Source organism: Anolis carolinensis, chromosome 4, assembly GCF_035594765.1.
Source record: "Anolis carolinensis isolate JA03-04 chromosome 4, rAnoCar3.1.pri, whole genome shotgun sequence".
In the NCBI taxonomy this organism is placed as follows: Eukaryota; Metazoa; Chordata; class Lepidosauria; order Squamata; family Dactyloidae; genus Anolis; species Anolis carolinensis.
Window position 1 is genome coordinate 162,017,611 of NC_085844.1, and position 18,931 is coordinate 162,036,541.

General features: G+C 39.2%; 1 protein-coding gene across 1 annotated transcript in view; it reads right to left on the minus strand.

The window, feature by feature from the left end:
• The window catches only part of ak5 (adenylate kinase 5), a 125,207-nt gene extending 106,518 nt beyond the window's left edge, over positions 1–18,689 (minus strand). Inside the window, exons 1-5 of the mRNA XM_003223051.4 lie at positions 18,424–18,689; positions 8,825–9,011; positions 6,587–6,754; positions 3,141–3,310; positions 1,652–1,765 (exon numbers count right to left, since the gene is read on the minus strand). Of these exons, the coding sequence (XP_003223099.2) occupies positions 1,652–1,765; positions 3,141–3,310; positions 6,587–6,754; positions 8,825–9,011; positions 18,424–18,483 (699 nt within the window). The 5' untranslated portion in view covers positions 18,484–18,689. The remainder of the gene's footprint in view (positions 1–1,651; positions 1,766–3,140; positions 3,311–6,586; positions 6,755–8,824; positions 9,012–18,423) is intronic.
• Positions 18,690–18,931: the final 242 nt, after the last annotated feature.

The window sequence follows — 18,931 nt, forward strand, 5'->3', positions numbered from 1 at the left end:
TACATGTCTAATTGATTGCTAACTGGATCCTAGATATAGAGAGATAGTTATAGATATATAATAACATTAAAAGACAGAGGTTTATCTAAAAAGAATTAGGAGGGATAGACTTCTTTGAACTGGATTTTCTTTCATTTAATGGGCTTCCAAAAGCCAAGTCTTGTTACAGAAGAAAATCAAAAGGCCTCATTAAAGCGCTTCCTTTGACATATTTCCATAAGAGCAATTAAGCGTTGAAGTCACATGAAAGAATTCGTTATTAAGAATGCCAGAAGTTGAGTCACCAATACCTACTCAAAATACTTTATCACTAAAGAGAATACAGTGTTCCCTCACTTATTGCGGGGGTTAGGTTCCAGGACCACCCGCAATCAGTGAATATCCGTGAAGTACGGAAGCTATATATTTATACATTATTTTAGTAGTTATACACTATTTTAAGTCTTTATCAACCAATCGTGTGTTGATAAATCGTCTCCTTCTCCTCCCGTTGCCGCTTGGGCTCCTTTTCTCTTCCTTCGGCTTCTCCTTCCTCCCTTCCTTAGGCTGTAAATTGTAATTTTTTATGATTTATAATATTCTTTTAGAGTTTATTGAAAAACTGTGAAACAGTGAATCCACAAAAAGCGAACCACGAAGTAGTGAGGGAACACTGTATTCAAAATGGGCTAATGCAAAAAGGGAAACTCAATTGAGATTTTCGGAATAAAAACCATTACCATTATGTCCATCAAACTCATCAGCATCATGGTTTCCCATGAAAAAACATTTCCTTTAAAAAAATCTATCTGGATAGTAAAGATCAAGCACATAAATGACTATCCTCCCACATCCTCAGGCTTCACAAACTGAAGAGTATCCATAATAACTTGACAAGGAGCTGCCAGAAGGACATCAAAACATTCTCGAACCATTGTAGAATCCAAGCCAAAACAGGTATACAAAATATAATTCATAAAATGCCTTGCAAAGTTGGCTGCCATGGACTTCAAATGAATTTTTGATTTCACTTCACAGGCCCTGATGCAAAAGGCCTCTCATCGCTTGGAATAACTGTCAATGAGTTCAAAGACATCTGCCACGACTGCTTTGGAAGAGATGTTTTTAGGTTTTCTGGCACAACACTAGCAACTCTGTGCATTTTACAAAAGTGAGGTTTCGGTGCTGTATTCTAGATTTGCAAGAACTGTGGAAGTCCTCTCTAATTATGAAAAAATAGGCTGCTGAAATGGTGCTCTTCCTAATGAGTACTGAAAATGTTCAATTAAGGAATAACCTTTTCTCTTCTTTTTTAAAATCATCAATGTATGACTCGTTAAATTGGATCTTTTCTTTCCCATTGGAGCGATTTAATTACATTTGCAAGTAAGTACTATCATTGTTGGCTACATGACAAAATTACAATGGCTTTTGACAGCATGAAGGCCTTATATTCCCAAAATGTATGTCAAGAAACCTTTCATCAATATATAATTAGGTATTTACTAAGATAAATGCCTAACGAAGCTTTACTCTTGATTTTCATTAGGGTTAATGTACATTGATCAGACAACAATTACCTTTACTCTTTCTGGACTTTAGCTTCTTATCACTAAAACGGTAACAAATTCAAGATAATGAAAGATTCTAAATAAAAATAAAAATCTCTTGCCTGGTCTTCGAAGGAAATAGCTTGGGCAACATCTCTTGGAAATCCGTCAATAACAATACCCTCTTCATCAGGAATCTTCATTAATTTCTGCTTTATTTCAGTAATAGTTGTTTCCTTGAACAGATAAAAAACTCCAATAAGATTGATCTATTTATGTAGTGCAGGAGATGTTAACAGTGCATATTCACACTTTCCTGGTGACAGGAGGATAACAAACCTTTCCCAGTGCTTGGACACCAATTATTGCAGGCTATAATGGACTGAATGAAGCCCAATAAACCAAAGCTGAATGATAATAAGATGGAGACTCTGCAGAATAATGTCTTGAACCCTGAAACTGGAAAAACAATCTGCCTTAAATGGGGTTGCAATCCTTGCAAAGGAACAGCCTCATACCTTGGGAGTGCTCCTAGATCTGGAGACCTAAGTGGACATTTTCTGACTTGGAGTATATGGGACAATATTCTACTGATCCTCTAGTTTTGGGTCTCCCTGGACAGGAACAACCTGACCACAGCTATTCACGCTCTGGGAAAGTTTCAGTTAGATTACTGCAATGTACTATCTATGTTGGGTTGCCCTTGAAGTTGACTCAAAAGCTGCAGCTAGTGCAAAATGCAACAGCTACACTACTGACAGAAAAAGCTTACATAAACCATATTGTCAGTTCCAAAGGAATTGCACTTGCTGCCAATATGTTTCCATTTCGAATTCAAGCTACCTATCATGACATTTAAAGCCCTAAATGATTGGGGACATCAATAATTGAAGAAGCATCTTTCTCTCACTATATGCCTGCTTAAGGATTGATGTTGGCTAGAATGGTGCTCCTTTGTGTCCCACTCTGTGAGGATATGGGAGAGGATCTTATTTGCTCCTACACTGGCTTCACTCCAGCACCCACTTAAAAATTATCTTTTTATTAAAATCATAATGACCTTATCTAATTTAGGTACTGTTTCATTATCCAGGCAGAGGCCTCAAGGGGGTGCTAGAGATAGAAGGATAGTTCATTTTATGGGGGTGGAGGGTAAGTTGAAGCAGGAAACCATTTCCCCCTATTTTCATGTTATTCCCCCCCACCCATGTCACCGCTGTGGAAACAACATCCATTTATGACATGGGAAGTGGAGAGGCAGAATAACCAGGAAAAACGGGGGAAATGGCTTTCCTCCTTCAACTCCCTCCCTGTAAAATGGACTATCCTTCTCTCTCTAGCACCCCCCTTGTGGCCTCCACCTGGATAATAGAACAGTACCCTAATTTATTTGTATATAGTGGGTGTAATTTCCAGCAACCACGAATCGCCACACCCATATTAATAAATGATGGCAATGTGAATATGCTAAAATGTTCATGTTAATTTCTTTTGTATTTTCTTTGGTTCTGAATTGTTTTACCTTAAACTGCATAGAGATCTTATGACAAGGGTCAGTATAAGGATGCCTTAAATAATGATAATATTAAGGATAATGAAAAAATGTTTTACCTGTGGGGCTAATTCTCCAGTGGTAATGATCTTTGCAATCAGGCTCCATTTTCTATTACTACTTGTGTTATGGATTTTTTTTCTTAGCAATTCCCCAACAGAGATGTATTCAAATCCATAGCGTTCAGCTATTTTCAAACTCTGAGTTCCCTTTCCACTCCCTGGACCACCTAGTATGAAAGAAAAAGAACAAAAAAATGAAGGTCCTACTTTTTCTAAGATTCACTAATGATTATTCACCATCACATGCCAAAATCTTTCCCAAATTATGCAAGAAAGAGCCACAATGATGATATGAGTGTTGAAATCCATGGGGGTCTCCTGGAAATCTTCTGTCATCATTTAGCATCTGGTTACAGTTTGCAGCTCTGAAAATCTTACATTATTCAACTCAGTTCCCATCAAACCTCATAACTGGCTAAGCTGCCTATGTCTGGTGGGAACTGCAGTCCAACAACATTTAGTAGACCAGAAATGTCTATGTCCTGGGAGTATGACACAAGACAGAGGACTTCTATGAAACCACAGTCTTGTTTGTGGGATGTCTAGATTTCATCATTCACATTCCACTGCCTTTGAAAAATTTTCTGATCTTCCACTGCTGGTTTCTGGGCTGCATTACGAACACCCAACTACAACATATGCTCTCTGTACATTCCCTGTAAACCTGCCCTTAGTACAGAAACAAAGATGTGATTGTGGGACCAGGCATTTGGCCAGTAACACAGTGCAAAGAATAATTAGGAAACATGTGCAATGACAATCAGAATGGCCATGGTGCACGATTTTTTGGATCATGTGATTTTAATATTTATATTAGGATGTTTTTAATGCTTTGTCTTAGTGTTTAAATATTGTATATGCCTATGTTTAATGGTTTTAATTATTTTAATTTATAGTTATATGTCAGTGTCTAGTTATTATAATTTTTATTATGTGTATGTTGGCATTAAATTCTTGCCATTAATATGTTGTAAACCGCCTTGATGTCCCCCCACGGGTGAGAAAGGCGGTATATAAATATATAAATAAATAAAATTTGTTCAAATCACTAATAACCTTATTCCATGTTGTAGCATAGAAATCCCTAATTTGGTATCAAAATCTCTTGAATTACAACCCAAATGATTCACACCCATCAAGGCCAAAGCACAGTATATGGTCAAATAGTAAAAAAAATGTTGTGAAATAATCGAAGAGAGCTGTCAGACTACAGCATAAGGGCAGGTTCCAGCACTATCTCAACTAGTATAGTATTTTTGATTCTAAATGCTAAACACTGAAACCATTGTTGCTGCCTTTCCAGTTCCTGTGTAAGCTATCCTTCTAGCAGCTATAACTGTCCTAATCCAGTTTTAAGAATTTTTGCTGTATATTAAGAATTTACTCAAATACAGCAGTGTCGCACTTTGTTTAATATAAAGGCAGGGATAAGAGATTGTCTGGCAAGCAGAGCCAAGCTAAAATTGAGATTCTGCATTACTAAAATGCCAAACTAACACTCTACATACATAAAAAACAAGTGTTGCATAGAAAAATGATGATAAGGCAATGTTAGCAGTCTGAGTCTTTCTTCCCTTGCTGAGTTCTGCCAATAGATTTGAAGCCAGCACACTTAAGTTGCCTACAGCACTCTGTCTATAGCAGGAAATCGCATTCAAAGCACCCCCAACAGATGGTCATCCAGCCTCTGCTTAAAAGCCTCCAAAGAAGGAGCCTCCACCACAGTCCGGGGCAGAGAGTTCCACTGCCGAACAGCCCTCACAATAAGGAAGTTCTTCCTGATGTTCAGGTGGAATCTCCTTTCCTGTAGTTTGAAGCCACTGTTCCGTGTCCTAGTCTGCAGGGCAGCAGAAAACAAGCTTGTTCCCTCCTCCCTATGACTTCCCCTCACATATTTGTACATGGCTATCATGTCTCCTCTTAGCCTTCTCTTCTGCAGGCTAAACATGCCCAGTTCTTTAAGCCGCTCCTCATAGGGCTTGTTCTCCAGGTGTGGTCTGACCAAGGCAGAATAGAAGGGTAGCATGACTTCCCTGTATCTCGACGCTATTCCCCTATTTATGCAGGCCAGAATCCCGTTGGCTTTTTTAGCAGCCCATCACATTGCTGGCTCATGTTTAACTTGTTGTCCACAAGGACTCCAAGATCTTTTTCACATGTACTGCTGTCTAGCCAGGCTTCCCCATTCTGTATCTTTGCATTCCATTTTTTCTGCTGAAGTGAAGTATCTTGCATTTATCCCTGTTGAACTTCATGTTGTTAGTTTTGGCCCATCTCTCTAGTCTGTTAAGATCGTTTTGAATTCTGCTCCTTTCTTCTGGAGTGTTAGCTATCCCTCCGTTTGGTGTCATCTGCAAACTTGATGATCGTGCCTTCTAACCCTTTGTCTAAGTCATTAATAAAGATGTTGAACAGAACCGGGCCCAGGACGGAGCCCTTCGACTTTGTCGAAGGCCTTACTGAAATCTAGGTAGGCTACATCCACGGCATTTCCTGTATCGACCCAACTCGTAACTCTATCGAAAAATGAGATCAGATTAGTCTGGCATGACTTGTTTTTGGTAAATCCATGTTGACTATTAGCAATAACTGCATTTGTTTCTAAGTGTTTGCAGACCACTTCCTTAATCATCTTTTCCAGAATCTTGCCTGGTATCGACGTGAGGCTGACCGGATGGTAATTGTTTGGGTCGTTCTTTTTTCCCTTCTTGAAGATAGGGACCACATTTGCCCATTTCAGCAGGTGTTGCTAGGTACCTGCTTTTGTGAAAATTAACATCTGCTGAAATACCCTAATTATACAATTCCTTGGTCCAAAAGGATAGCTTCATAACTGTTTCATAACAACATTTTAACAGCAGCTGCTTTTGTAAATAGTAAAAAAAATAAAAATATTAACATTTTGCATACACACACACCACATTTCAATGTTACAAGAATTTGGTGAGGGGTATACACTCTTTTTCCAACAACAGAATGCAAGGGGACTAGTCATGGCCCTTCCACACAGCCATATAACACAGCATATCAAGGCAGATAATCCGCAACATCTGCTTTGAACTGGATTATCTGAGTCCACACTGCAATATATTTCAGTTTTTATTTATTTATTTATTTATTTGCCATACTTGTAACCCAAAACTTTCTCAACTCAAAGTGGCCTTACAAAGGCAGCAATTCAATTCCGCATGTATACATATATCAATGAAAAAACAAAAAACAACAACATTAAAACCAACCAATTAAATCATTAAAACAAGAATTAAAATCACATAATTCAGGTTATATTCCAGGGCCAGCACAATGTGGATTTTATACAGCTGTGTGGAAGGGGCCTCACACAACCTTAACTGAAATACTGTAGTAACAAAGATGTTACTGCTACATTGCAAAATCGTAACATATTTATTGTTGGCTAGAACCAACCCGCTCTCTCTTCTTACCTATGACAAGGATGATTTTGGGCCGTGGTCTTGCAGGATCAAACACATCGTATTCTTCAATCAGTTCAGCTGTTTCTGAGAGATCTGTGTCGCTTTCTATGGAGAACTGGTGGATTGGAGGAAGTCGGTCGTATCGCCGGTAAGGAAAATTGGGATTGTCCGGCATCACTGTGGTAAGAAAAGAAATATTAAAACTAACACTCTTTTTACATTCATAAGTAATAAAATATAGTAACATAGGGCAATTGGTATTAAATTCTGGCCCCTTCTACACTGCCACATAATGCAGTTTCAGAATGCAGTTTGACTGCATTGCACAGGTTTATATGAGTCCAATACACAATTCGTTGTGTTGTGTGAATCCAGAAGACAAAGGAATACTGCCTGACTTGACAAATACTATGGTTGTAACAAAGCTAATCAAAATGGCCCTTTAAAAATCCCATAGAAATGGACGGTAGAGTTTTGTCTAGGCACAAAAAAGCTTCCATAAATTTTAGGAATGAGAATTAGGAACTTCATACCATTTAAAATGAAGTCCTCTCCAATACAGGTGTACCTTAAACAAGCCTAAATGTGAGAAACTGACAGTTGTTCACATGCTTTTGGATTTCAACTGCCATAATTTCTTACCAGTGGCAACAGTGCACATGTTTTAGCATAATTAATGTGATATTAATGTAATTATGTTTTCTTTAAATCTTTATATTTTATTATTTTCTAATTTTTATTTCTTCATTAGTTTTTGATGTTATTATTCTGATTTCTGTGGTCTATAAATAAAGTATATCATTAAGCTAATGGGAGGTGCAATCCAGCAACAGTTGGAGGGTTACAGATTGACCATTCTTTCCTTATGGTGCAAATTCCCTCTGTTCTTTCTTAAGTGGGAAAACAGTGACGCAGTACTGGCACTTTCCCCTCTCTAAGGAATAACTCTTGACTTATTCAGAAGTCACATCAAAATCCACAAGGTCAACTTATACATGAGTATATATGGGAATCATTTCTCCAGCCTATTTGTGCACTAGGACAAGACAGATTTTTTTTAACATTTCATAGTTAAGTTTTGTAACTTTGTTACTATCTTGAGCAAACAATTTACTTCACCCATTATTCAACTTGTTGAATGACATGTAATACATGCAGGCAGCCAAGCAAATTAAGACCTCTTGCTAAGCAGCAGATTTCTTGCAGTTATTTACAAGTTTGATTTTAAATTTGCTTTAAGGCAGCATTCAGAATTATTTTATGAGACTGTAGATGTGTGCTTAGATCTAATTACTGCCAAAAGCACATAGAAAGCATGAAACACTTCTATTGCTAAGAAGGGAAAAAACACCCTGAGAATTTCATAGAACCCCAGTGACAATAGCAAAAGAATAGGTACTTCTTGTAGGTATTCTTTTTTCTCATATACTGTACACTGCCACCAGCTTTTTGGCATGGTTTAAAGCACTAGCTAAATTAAAGACTGCTTTCTGGGGCTTCTAACAAATCTACATTAATTATACTGGCACTGCCAATCAGGTTATTATATAAAAAGACTAAGCACTGCGTATTTCTAAGAAAATATATTTCTCATTCTGTTTGACTCTAGTGTTTACAGCATTACCACCCCTGTATTTTTGCCCATCCTAAATAAGTTATTATAGAGCTCTGGCAAACTTTACAATACATCACAACTCTATATGTTGCTTAATGACAATCAATTAAAAATAATTTGATCACGCTCTGTGTCTTTATTATACAGAGCTGACCTCCATTTCCTGCTGTTAAATGGGAAGGAAACATTCCTTCACAACAAAAACAAGTTTTATTTAGTCAAATTAAAGTGTTTATTGATGCTGATGTTATATAGTGAATTTTGTATAGGTTGAAGCTGCGTTTAGATAAGTCCTGTGGGTTCAATGGAGCTTAATCCCAAATTAATATGCACAAAATTCCTGTTTTATGCATGTACGCATTATTGAGAACCAAATCTGAATTGAAATAAAACTTAAAATCAGGGTGAATTATCAAACAGCTGAAGCAAGATTTACAGAAATACAGTTAAATTTATTAAATGACATTGTCAATTGCTACCACAAGCCACTTAGCTATCAGCACACATTTGCTATCTGCTACCACCGCATTAAACAGCATGGCTTCCCAAACCCCATGAAGTAACTTCCCCATTCAACAATTCTCCTCTGAATCGCAAATGAAATATGTAATGATAACATTAATACAGCTTACCATTTCTGAAAAATGCTCTCCTTGACTGGCTGCCATTAAGTGGAGGTAGTGTTCTTTTCTCTGGGCTAACAAAAGTGTCCCATTTAACCTTTTCTGCTCCTCCCAGTTCCTTCACTTTCTGTAAACAACCTTCCAGATACTCCACTGGATCATCAGGTTTGTAGCACATTAATCCATTCAGCAAACTCTGAAACAAAACACATAAAAGTGATATTATGTTACATACAGGCTACTGGGGTTGAAAACTAGACTAGTCTAAGGGTGTATTGTGGCTTGAGTGTTGGACTACAACTCTGGAAGTGGGTCAGATCCCTGTTTAGCCATGGAAACGCACTGCGTGACCTTGGGAAAATCACACTCTCAACCTCCAAGAAAGGCAGAGGCAGCCCCCCGTTGAACAAATCTTGACAAGAAAGCCATGTGCGAAGTTCTCTTTAGGGTTGAAATAAGCCTGAAATGACTTAAGGGCATACAATAAACAGGAAATATGAAAACAGGCACATGTTCACATTCACTCACAGGCGTTCACTTCAGCTACGCATTGCTGCCAATGCCTTGCCAATCCAAGTGTATAAATTTAGCAAACAAGTCAACTGGAATTTTATAACACCAAACATTTGGCAAACAAACTGCTTTTCCTAAAAAGTGGGACTTTTAAAAACCGCAAACTACTGGGATTGGGCTAACATAAATCTTTTATTGCATTTCAAATAATACTCATGATATCTCACAGATTATATATTATATTTGGTAACATTGTTGATGTATGTTGTGATAAAAAGCAAGGGGGAAACAGTGCAAACATTGTTAAGTTATTTGTTGCTGATGCGTGCCATCAGCTTGACTTCAGTTTGATGGTGATCCTATAAATGGGAGTTGCAAAAGATCCTGGCTAAGTCTTACATCATGGATAAAGTTACAAATCTGTAATTACATATCATCATTTGACTGAACTCCAGAAACATAGAACAACTCAATTTGTTGTGATAGCAAATGAAGTATAGGAGAATGATGTTTCCAGTGCTCTTTCACCATCAATCTAAGCCTGCAACAAGGAGTTGCAAGAGAGGTCCTGCTACTGATTGTCAAACTGGAGGTAGTTATGGGAAGTGATCTGGAAACATGATCCTGGTGCACGTCAATCACGAAAAGAATAGATCTCTGTCTGGTGAAAAATATATACCATATGCATTTGAAATTGTCAGGCCCTGTTATTAACAGACCCGCTCGGGTCTGAAAGCACTACTGTTGTTGACCCCTTCTGGTGACAAAATATTAATCTCTCCCTCTCTCCTGTTACCTAACAGGTTTTAAGTGATTTCCCTTTATTACTTATTTATTCACTTTCACTGTTTTATAAGTCTCAAGCAGCAACTTGGAAATAAACTTCCCTGATCTATAGCCACAGATGGGAAAGACTAATGAATAGTTCACAACGACCCTGCCTGGAACCATGAATATTTAATAAATCAATTAAAAATGCAACTTAGCTCATTTTTATTGTAACAAGGACACAATTTATACATTGTATAGAGCTTCTCTTCACAGACAATATATCAAGATTGCAATATGTGCATGTACGTCTTTCTGGGTTCTGTGGGGTCAACTATAATTAAATACTGCATACACAATCTCAGTTCCAAGCACAATATATATCTTAAACAGTTGCTCCTTTGTAGTACACAGGGATTCAACCATCAATGGCCTGTTTTTTTAAAAAAGAATCTGAAAAGGATACTACGCTTTTGCCATTTTATATGTTAAGCACCATTTTTACACTATGTAATGGAACTTGAGAATCCATGGATTTTTATTATTCATATGAGGTCCTGAAACCAAACCCCAGCAGATACCAAAATTCCTTATATGTGACATTAGACACATGTACACTGTCCAAAAGTTCAAAGTATGCAATAAGGTGCCACTGCAGAATTTGACTGCAGGACCCGTTTTCCTGTGCTACTTAGAATGCATCTACATTGTAGATTTAATACAGTTTGACACCACTTTAAATGCCACAGCTCAGTGCCATGGAATCCTGGGGTTTGTTGTTTGGTAAGAGAAGACTAAGAAGACAAAGAGTATTCTTTGGCAGAGAAGACTAACAACCTTGTGCTTTGTAATGCTACAACGCCCATGACTCCATGGCATTGAGCCATGCCAGCTGTAGTGGTGTCAAACTGCATTCATTTTATAGTATACATGCACCATTTGCTTGTATTGCAACACTTGAATGATAATCTCAAAAGCTCTCTATTAAAAAACAAAACAAAATAGAAACAAATGCAATATAGAAATTACACTACAAAATATTTATCCTTGTGGTCTCTCCTAAATACACAACTGAAAATGCCACAACCATCTTCACAGTGAAAAGTGCCTACTCCTTAACTCAATTTCTCTTCAACTTCAGCTCTCCTCCTCTATCTGAATTCAACCAGCAAGTTTAGCCCTTTCTATGAGTTTCCCTACCCGCTGGGCATACATGCACAAAGACACAAATGCCACATCAGAAGTGCAATTGTTACTGTATTTATGCCCCAGTTAATACAGTATATCTGGTTTGGGAATCTAAGCCGGGATAGGTATGTTTGGATGAGACATTGCCTATGAATATGGATATTCAGATCATGCTAGGAAAGACTTGCCTGCAACCCTAAACTGTCAACCCAGTACTGGCAACCATAAGTTGACAGTACTGGGCTAGATGGACCAACGATCTGACTCAGCATGAGACGGTTTCTTACATTCCTATCCTGCTACAGCAGTGGTTTTCAACCAGTGGGCCGCGAGAATGAAAATCTGGTCTGCGAACCTCCTTCCTCTTTATTTATTTATATTATTCTATTAATTTTATTACCGCTCCTTTCCACAGAGCTGACTCTTGCATTGGATAGACGACATCAGATCTAGATTATTAAATATGGTTTTCTGTGGGCGAGCAGATGGCAACTACTGGATGGCATATGTTCTGTATCAGAAACTAGAGCTGATGTGGTCTATTCAATGCAATTTTCTGAATCAGCACCCCAAATAACCAAACCAAATCTGAAGTTGACCAAAAACTGATTCGTAACCCTTTTGGTACTAATGTTGGAGAGTGGTCCCTGGTCAAAGTGGTCCCCGGTCAAAGTGGGCCCTGGTCAAGTGGGCCCTGGTCAAAAAAAGGTTGGGAACCACTGTGCTACAGGATGGGGTGAGGGACATAACTACATTCCTTCAAATCAGGACATGCACACCTCACACATTTTATCTGTTTACTAGAGGGACGGAACTCCAGAAACTTCCCAGATGCATGTTTTTAACTCTAAACCAGACACTTTTGAAAACATGATTTCCCACTTGCATGCCAAGATGATATAGTGCTAGAAAGTCAGATAGACATGCTCTTTCTGGATGTGCAAATGCTTGTTCCGTTTGTATAAAATTAAAATCTATGCATGTTTTTGGAAGATAAAACTTTAATATGTATCCTAGTCAGAATTGATTAATAGCTATTTTCATAAACCATTCCATATATCACATTCTCATTCAATGTCAGTTTTCCCTGATCAAATAGGTGCCTGTATAGATCAGTTCAAGTGGTTTGCAGACAGGTGACCCTGTTTAGTCATCATTATCATCGTGATAATTTGATATGCTGTGGAATTATATGCTGAGAAGACCATATTAAATACAACACAACTGAAAATCCATGAATTAAGATGAAGATGTGAACAAATAAGTTTATTAGCTGCTTTTTGGGTGGAGAATATCAACAAAAATTGTATTTAAAATACTGCATACGAATGGAGCTTATCGGCTCTTGCTTTAAACATCCAAGTGCATTTTACAGTAGTAATTCGTACTGTTCATATCCACGTTGTGTACAAAGGGATGAAAAATGCCCTATTTTAATATGAAAATGTTTGTACAACAACCACTTTATATAATTGCTGTTTGACTCTTGAAAACGTTAGCAGTTTGTCTCTATTTCACCCACAAAGCTCGAACTGGCATAATATATACACAATGTGGTAAAGACGTCTCTCTAGAAAGATTCAAAGAGAGGTTTTTGTTGCCTCGAAAAATCATGTGTACAAAACGTTGCCTGTAACCAATACAATATAATCAAAGTATGAGATACCATGTTTATTACATATAACATGTAACATTCATCATGATTTTCTAGGCCCACAGATTGGTCTATTCAGTTGTTGCTACTGCCTCTAACATTTCTCTAAAATACATATGATATATATGCCATAGGATTTCTACCATAAGGCAGCCAAAGCTCAAATATCAGATTAATGCTGAAGAACAAATAATATATTTTCTGGATGGAACTGAGCGCTGCTGAAATACAACTTCTCACATAATTAAATCAGGCCTTTCTAACATTTATTGTAACTCTTAGGGCCCTTTTACACCATGTAACTCAGAATATCAAGGCAGATAATCCACAATATCTGCTTTGAACTAGGTTATCTGAGTCCACACAGTCATATAATCCAGTTCAATGTGGACTTTATAGAGCTGTGTGGAAGGGGCCTTAGTGGAGTTCATGAGAGATATATGGTATTCTGTGATTCTATGAAAAAATCACAATGCTTAAAATCCATGTATTTGTTAATAAAGATTTATAACATGTACAACTTCTTCTCTGTTATGGTGCCCTGATTGTGGGAAACCCTAACATGCCCTTTTATATCAATATTTGAGCCCTCCTGATTTCATCCAAACCTAGATCTGCACACGGTTTTAAATTGATTTATTATTGTTAAATTGCCTAATATTCTTGTAGAATTTGTACATTTGAACAGCTGAACATTGTAAATGATTTTCAGTTGTTTAACCTGGTTTTATTGCAAGTCACTCATAGAGTTGCAGTAGGATGGAAAGGAAAGAGTGTGGCTTCCTGATCTATGTCTAGTAATGGGATAAATCGTAAGCGTGTATTTGGAGAATGAGCAATGATACATACATTTGTTCATCTTGCACAAATTGTTCATCTTGCTCAAATTCACAGCAGAGTTTTTGTTTGAATGACAAAACCACCAACATTGTGTTGCTCTGGAAAATAATTTGCTAAAAGCCATCGTCACCTAATGTAATCCAGTTGCCTTATGTTTCCATCCCTAAAACAAGAACCAGAGCATCCTATCACAAACTTCTTGAAATATTATGAAGGATGCAATCTTATATATGTCTATTGAGAATAAAGCTTCAAAGAGTTCAATAGGATCTATCCCCGGGTAAACAAATATGGTACTGGGATTAACTCCTATTTAAGCCCCTTCCACACAGCTGAAAAAAATCCCACATTATCTCCTTTGAACTGGGATATATGGTAGTGTGGACGCAGATAACCCAATTCAAAGCAGATATTGTGGGTTATTCTGCCTTGATATTCTGGGTTATATGGTTGTGTGGAAGGTCCCTGAGCCCTTCCACACAGCCCTATATCCTAGAATATCAAGGCAGAAAGTCCCATAATATCTGCTTTGAACTGGAATACATGGCAGTGTGGATTCAGATAACCCAGTTCAAAGCATATATTGTGGGATTTTCTGCCATGTTATTCTGGGATATAGGGTTGTGTGGAAGGGCCCCCTGAGACTTGTAAGTGGGTTCTTGATATTCACTGGAGTTTAGTTCCAGGACTCCTGAATGTTGATACCAAGTCCCATTATATAGAGTGGCATAGTAAAATGGTATTCCTTATATAAAATGGCAAAATCAAGGTGTGTGTCTTGTGTTTCATGCATTTTAACAAATTGGTTTAATGGTTTTATTGCTTTTAATTATGTATTTTATTTTTATTTATATCTATTTTTAATTCTACTTTAATGTTATATTGTATTCGGTTTTAAATTATATATTGTATTGATTTTATTGATAGCAGCTTTGGGTCACTTTTTGAAATTAAATCAGGGTAGAAATAACAACAACAACAACAACAACAACAACAACAACAAACATTTGTTTTTTGTTTGGTTAATATTTTCAAGCCATGGCACTGGCTGGTTTGATCTGTGAATACAGAATCCGTGGATACAAAGAGTTGACTGTATAGCTTAGCTTTGCACTATTAGGCTACAAATCACAGATACCATTATCCGAGTACTTCCAATGAATTGAGTATGGTTTACTTCAGAATTGACACATACAGTATTCAACATAATATATATCATAGACAAATATATATTCAACATAATATATATTTGTCTATGATCACATCAACAATAGCAGTAAAACCTTACATTGGTCTAATACTTAGCACTATTCACACACCTTTTGTCATTTCCTGAGATTTTACAATGAAACAATTACTCCCTCAGAAATTAAATCATAAGGAAGCTTTCACCTTATAAACATATCTTTGAAGCACTTACTTAATAAACTATGTCACTTGGAATTCCTCTTTAAAGCAGTTTCACAAGGATATCAAGAGATACTATTAATATCAAAAGATACCAGGGAATTCATATTTTAGGGTTGTTGTGTGTTATCCGGGCTGTATGGCCATGTTCCAGAAGCATTCTCTCCTGACATTTTGCCCACATCTATGGTAGGCATCTTCAGAGGTTGTGAGGTACCTCTGAGGATGCCTGTCATAGATGTGGGCAAAACGTCAAGAGAGAATGCTTCTGGAACATGGCCATACAGCCCGGAAAACACATAGCAACTCTGTGATTCCGGACGTGAAAGCCATCGACAACAAATTCATATTTTAAATCCTCATTCGACAGTTTCACTCAAAGTACAGTAAAAATAACCAAAGGAATTGACACTGTGATCTTAAGTGAGGTAGTACTTTCAGACCACCAGGTTTCAGTCCAAACACCTTTTCATTTCAAGTAGCCTAAGCAGTGGATTTCACATTGTCACTCTAAAATGTAACAGACAACACTGATCGACTGGAAACCAATACAACCAGAGGGCATATACCCTTTTCAACACCACTGTATGCATGAGAAATGCAACCTAGAACATAATAACAAAGTATCTCTATCCAACCCAGGCACCATGGAAGCAAAAGGTGTGGATATTCATTTTTTTTTTTTAGGTTGTATCACATGCAGTGGCACATGCCTGTGCCTTCCCTTCTGATCACCAATTCCACACACATTCTCCAGGTCGCGGTGCCTGAAAATGCCGAGTTAAAAAATAAACAGAGGCACCAGAGGAAAGAAGAGCATTCTCAGACCTATTAAAAGTAGAGCCTGGAGTCTGACGCTCCACACAAGAGCCAAGGGAAGTGGAAAGAAGCAGAGGCAGGACTGGAGCAAAAGCATCTGGAAACGCCATCTGTTCGCCTGGGGCAAAGGTATTGGATTTGGGTAGCTAAAGTGAGCTGATGTGCTACACTGTAGAACAGACATGGGCAAACTCCGGCCCTCTGGGTGATTTGGACAACAGCCGGTAGGCTGTTGGGAATTGTGGGAGTTGAAGTCCAAAACACCTGGAGGGCCGGAGTTTGCCCATGTCTGCTGTAGAACGAATGCATTTTGATGCTTTGTTAACCGCTGTGGCTCAATCCTATGGAGTTTGGTGAGGCATCAACAGTGTTTGGCAGAGAAAGCCAAAGATCTTGTACAATTAAAACTCCCCTGATGTCATAACATTGAGCCAGGGCAGTAAAAATAATGGCAAATGGCATTCATTCTACAGTACAGGCAGCCCCCGAGTTGCAAACATCCGACTTGCAAAGACTCATGGTTACAAACGGGGGTGAGACATCAGGAAGTGAGAGAAATCGACCCCTAGGAAAGGAAATTCACTCCTGGATGAGTTATCATGGGGAAAAGGTGTTTCCACTGAAACCTTTATCACCAATCCTTGTTTCCACAACAAGCCACATTTTTCAAAATCCAATGTTCACAGGGATAGAAAGTGAGGTGAAACCTTCTGAACAGGGGCACAGACACCAAAAGACACATCACAAGGGTATTAACCCTATATAAACATGACTTTCCCACCAAAGCGGTTCCTATTGATCTACTCACATCTGCTTGTTTTCAAACTGCTTGGTTGGCAGAAGCTGGGGCGAACAGTGGGAGGTCACCCTGCTTTCCGGATTCAAACTGCCAACCTTCTGGTCAGCAAGTTCAGCAGCTCAGTGGTTTAACCCACTGCACCAATAGGGGCTCCTATATATATATATATGTGTGTGTGTGTGTGTGTGTGTGTGTGTATGTATGTGTATATATGGTGTCCATAAAGCCTCTTTACCATTTAAATTGTATTTATTTATTGTGTCAGAAGCAAATTGAGAATAGTTATAATGTATAAAAAACCACAAAGTTTTAAATGGTAATGAGACTTTAAATGGTAAAGAGACTTTATAGACACCAAATGGTACTGTTCCATTATCTGAGCGGACTCCAAAAAGTGGCCTAGACAGAGAAGGATAGCCCATTTTATTGGGGGGGGGGGGGAATTGAAGGAAGGAAACAATTTCCTTGTTTTCTCTCATTATTCCCCCTCCCCCAACTTCCCATATCATAAAGGAGTGTTGTTTCCAAGAGGGAGACAGAGGTGGAGGGAATAACATGAAAACTGAGGGAAAAGGTTTTCCTCCTTCAACCCATCCTCCACCCCTATAAAATGAACTTGCCTTCTTTCTCTAGCGCCTCCTAGTGGACTCCTCCTAGATAATGGAACAGTACCATATAAATAATATGTGTGTGTGTGTGTGTGTATACAGTAGAGTCTCACTTATCCAAGCCTCGCTTATCCAAGCCTCTGGATAATCCAAGCCATTTTTGTAGTCAATGTTTTCAATATATCGTGATATTTTGGTGCTAAATTCGTAAATACAGTAATTACAACATAACATTACTGCGTATTGAACTACCTTTTCTGTCAAATTTGTTGTATAACATGATGTTTTGGTGCTTAGTTTGTAAAATCATAACCTAATTTGATGTTCAATAGGCTTTTCCTTAATCCCTCCTTATTATCCAAGATATTCGCTTATCCAAGCTTCTGCCGGCCCGTTTAGCTTGGATAAGTGAGAGTCTACTGTATATGAGGTGGAGGCTCTTTCTTTGGCGGCTGAGGCTGGGTGGCCATCTGTCGGGGGTGCTTTGAATGTGATTTTCCCGCTTCTTGGCAGGGGGTTGGACTGGATGGCCTACTAGGTTTCTTCCAACTCTATGATTCTATGACTGGAGTCACAACTTATGAACCAACCTAGAAAGCCCATCTTGTTCTTAACTTGGGGAGTGCCTGTGTCAGGAGGACAGTCCCCGCTGCCCCCATTCCCTGTCCTGCCTGCAGAGGGCAGCCTGCATCCAGGCTCCGGGCGGGGCTCCAACGGGGGATGAATGTCAAAGGGGCGAGGGATGCAAGGCGACACCTGGCTCCCCAGACAGGAGAGAGGCGTGCGGCGCCTGAAACGCTGGCCTTGTCGACTGAAGGCAGTGGAATGAGATGCGCCCCGAGCCGGACTCCAACCGAGACGCCTGGATGCCAGGACAAGGAAGCAGCGCCCCAATTCCCCGCCTTGCCCCATTTCCAGAGAGCCTCGCCTCTGCGCTCCCTTCCCACCCAGGCTGCAGACTTTGGGCGAACTTGCTCCGCCCGAGAGAGGCGTCCCGGCGAGGGTGTCCTACCTCGAAAAGCTGCGGGATCTCCCTCTTGGCCAGGTACTCCTTGGCGTCACAGGTGCTCATCCCGCCGGAGAAGGGGACAGGGGGCTGCGGAGGAGGAAGAGGAGGAGGAGGAGGAAGGGCTGGGAGCAGCTCCTCGCTCTGCTGCTGCTGCTTCGCCTTCTCCTTCTGGCTCTAGCCTCTGGCGCCTCCCGGGAGGCAAGGAGAGGAGGAAGAGCTGTGCGCCCTCCGCCGGAGCCGCATCGAGCCGCCCAGTCAACCTGAAGGCAGCCGAAAACGAAGGAGGGACGGAGGGAGGGAGCAGGTGGGAGGCTCCAGAAAGGAGAAGGCAGGGAACGGAAAGGAAAGGAAGGAAAAGGGGGAGGGCAGCGAATGCCAGGGACAACTCCAATAAACAAGTTTATTGCTTGTTGTTTATACTGTTTTAATTGTTTTAATTTGCCTTTTGTTTTGTATTGTTATATTGTGTGTTGAGGCCTTGGCCTTTGTAAGCCGCATCGAGTCCTTCGGG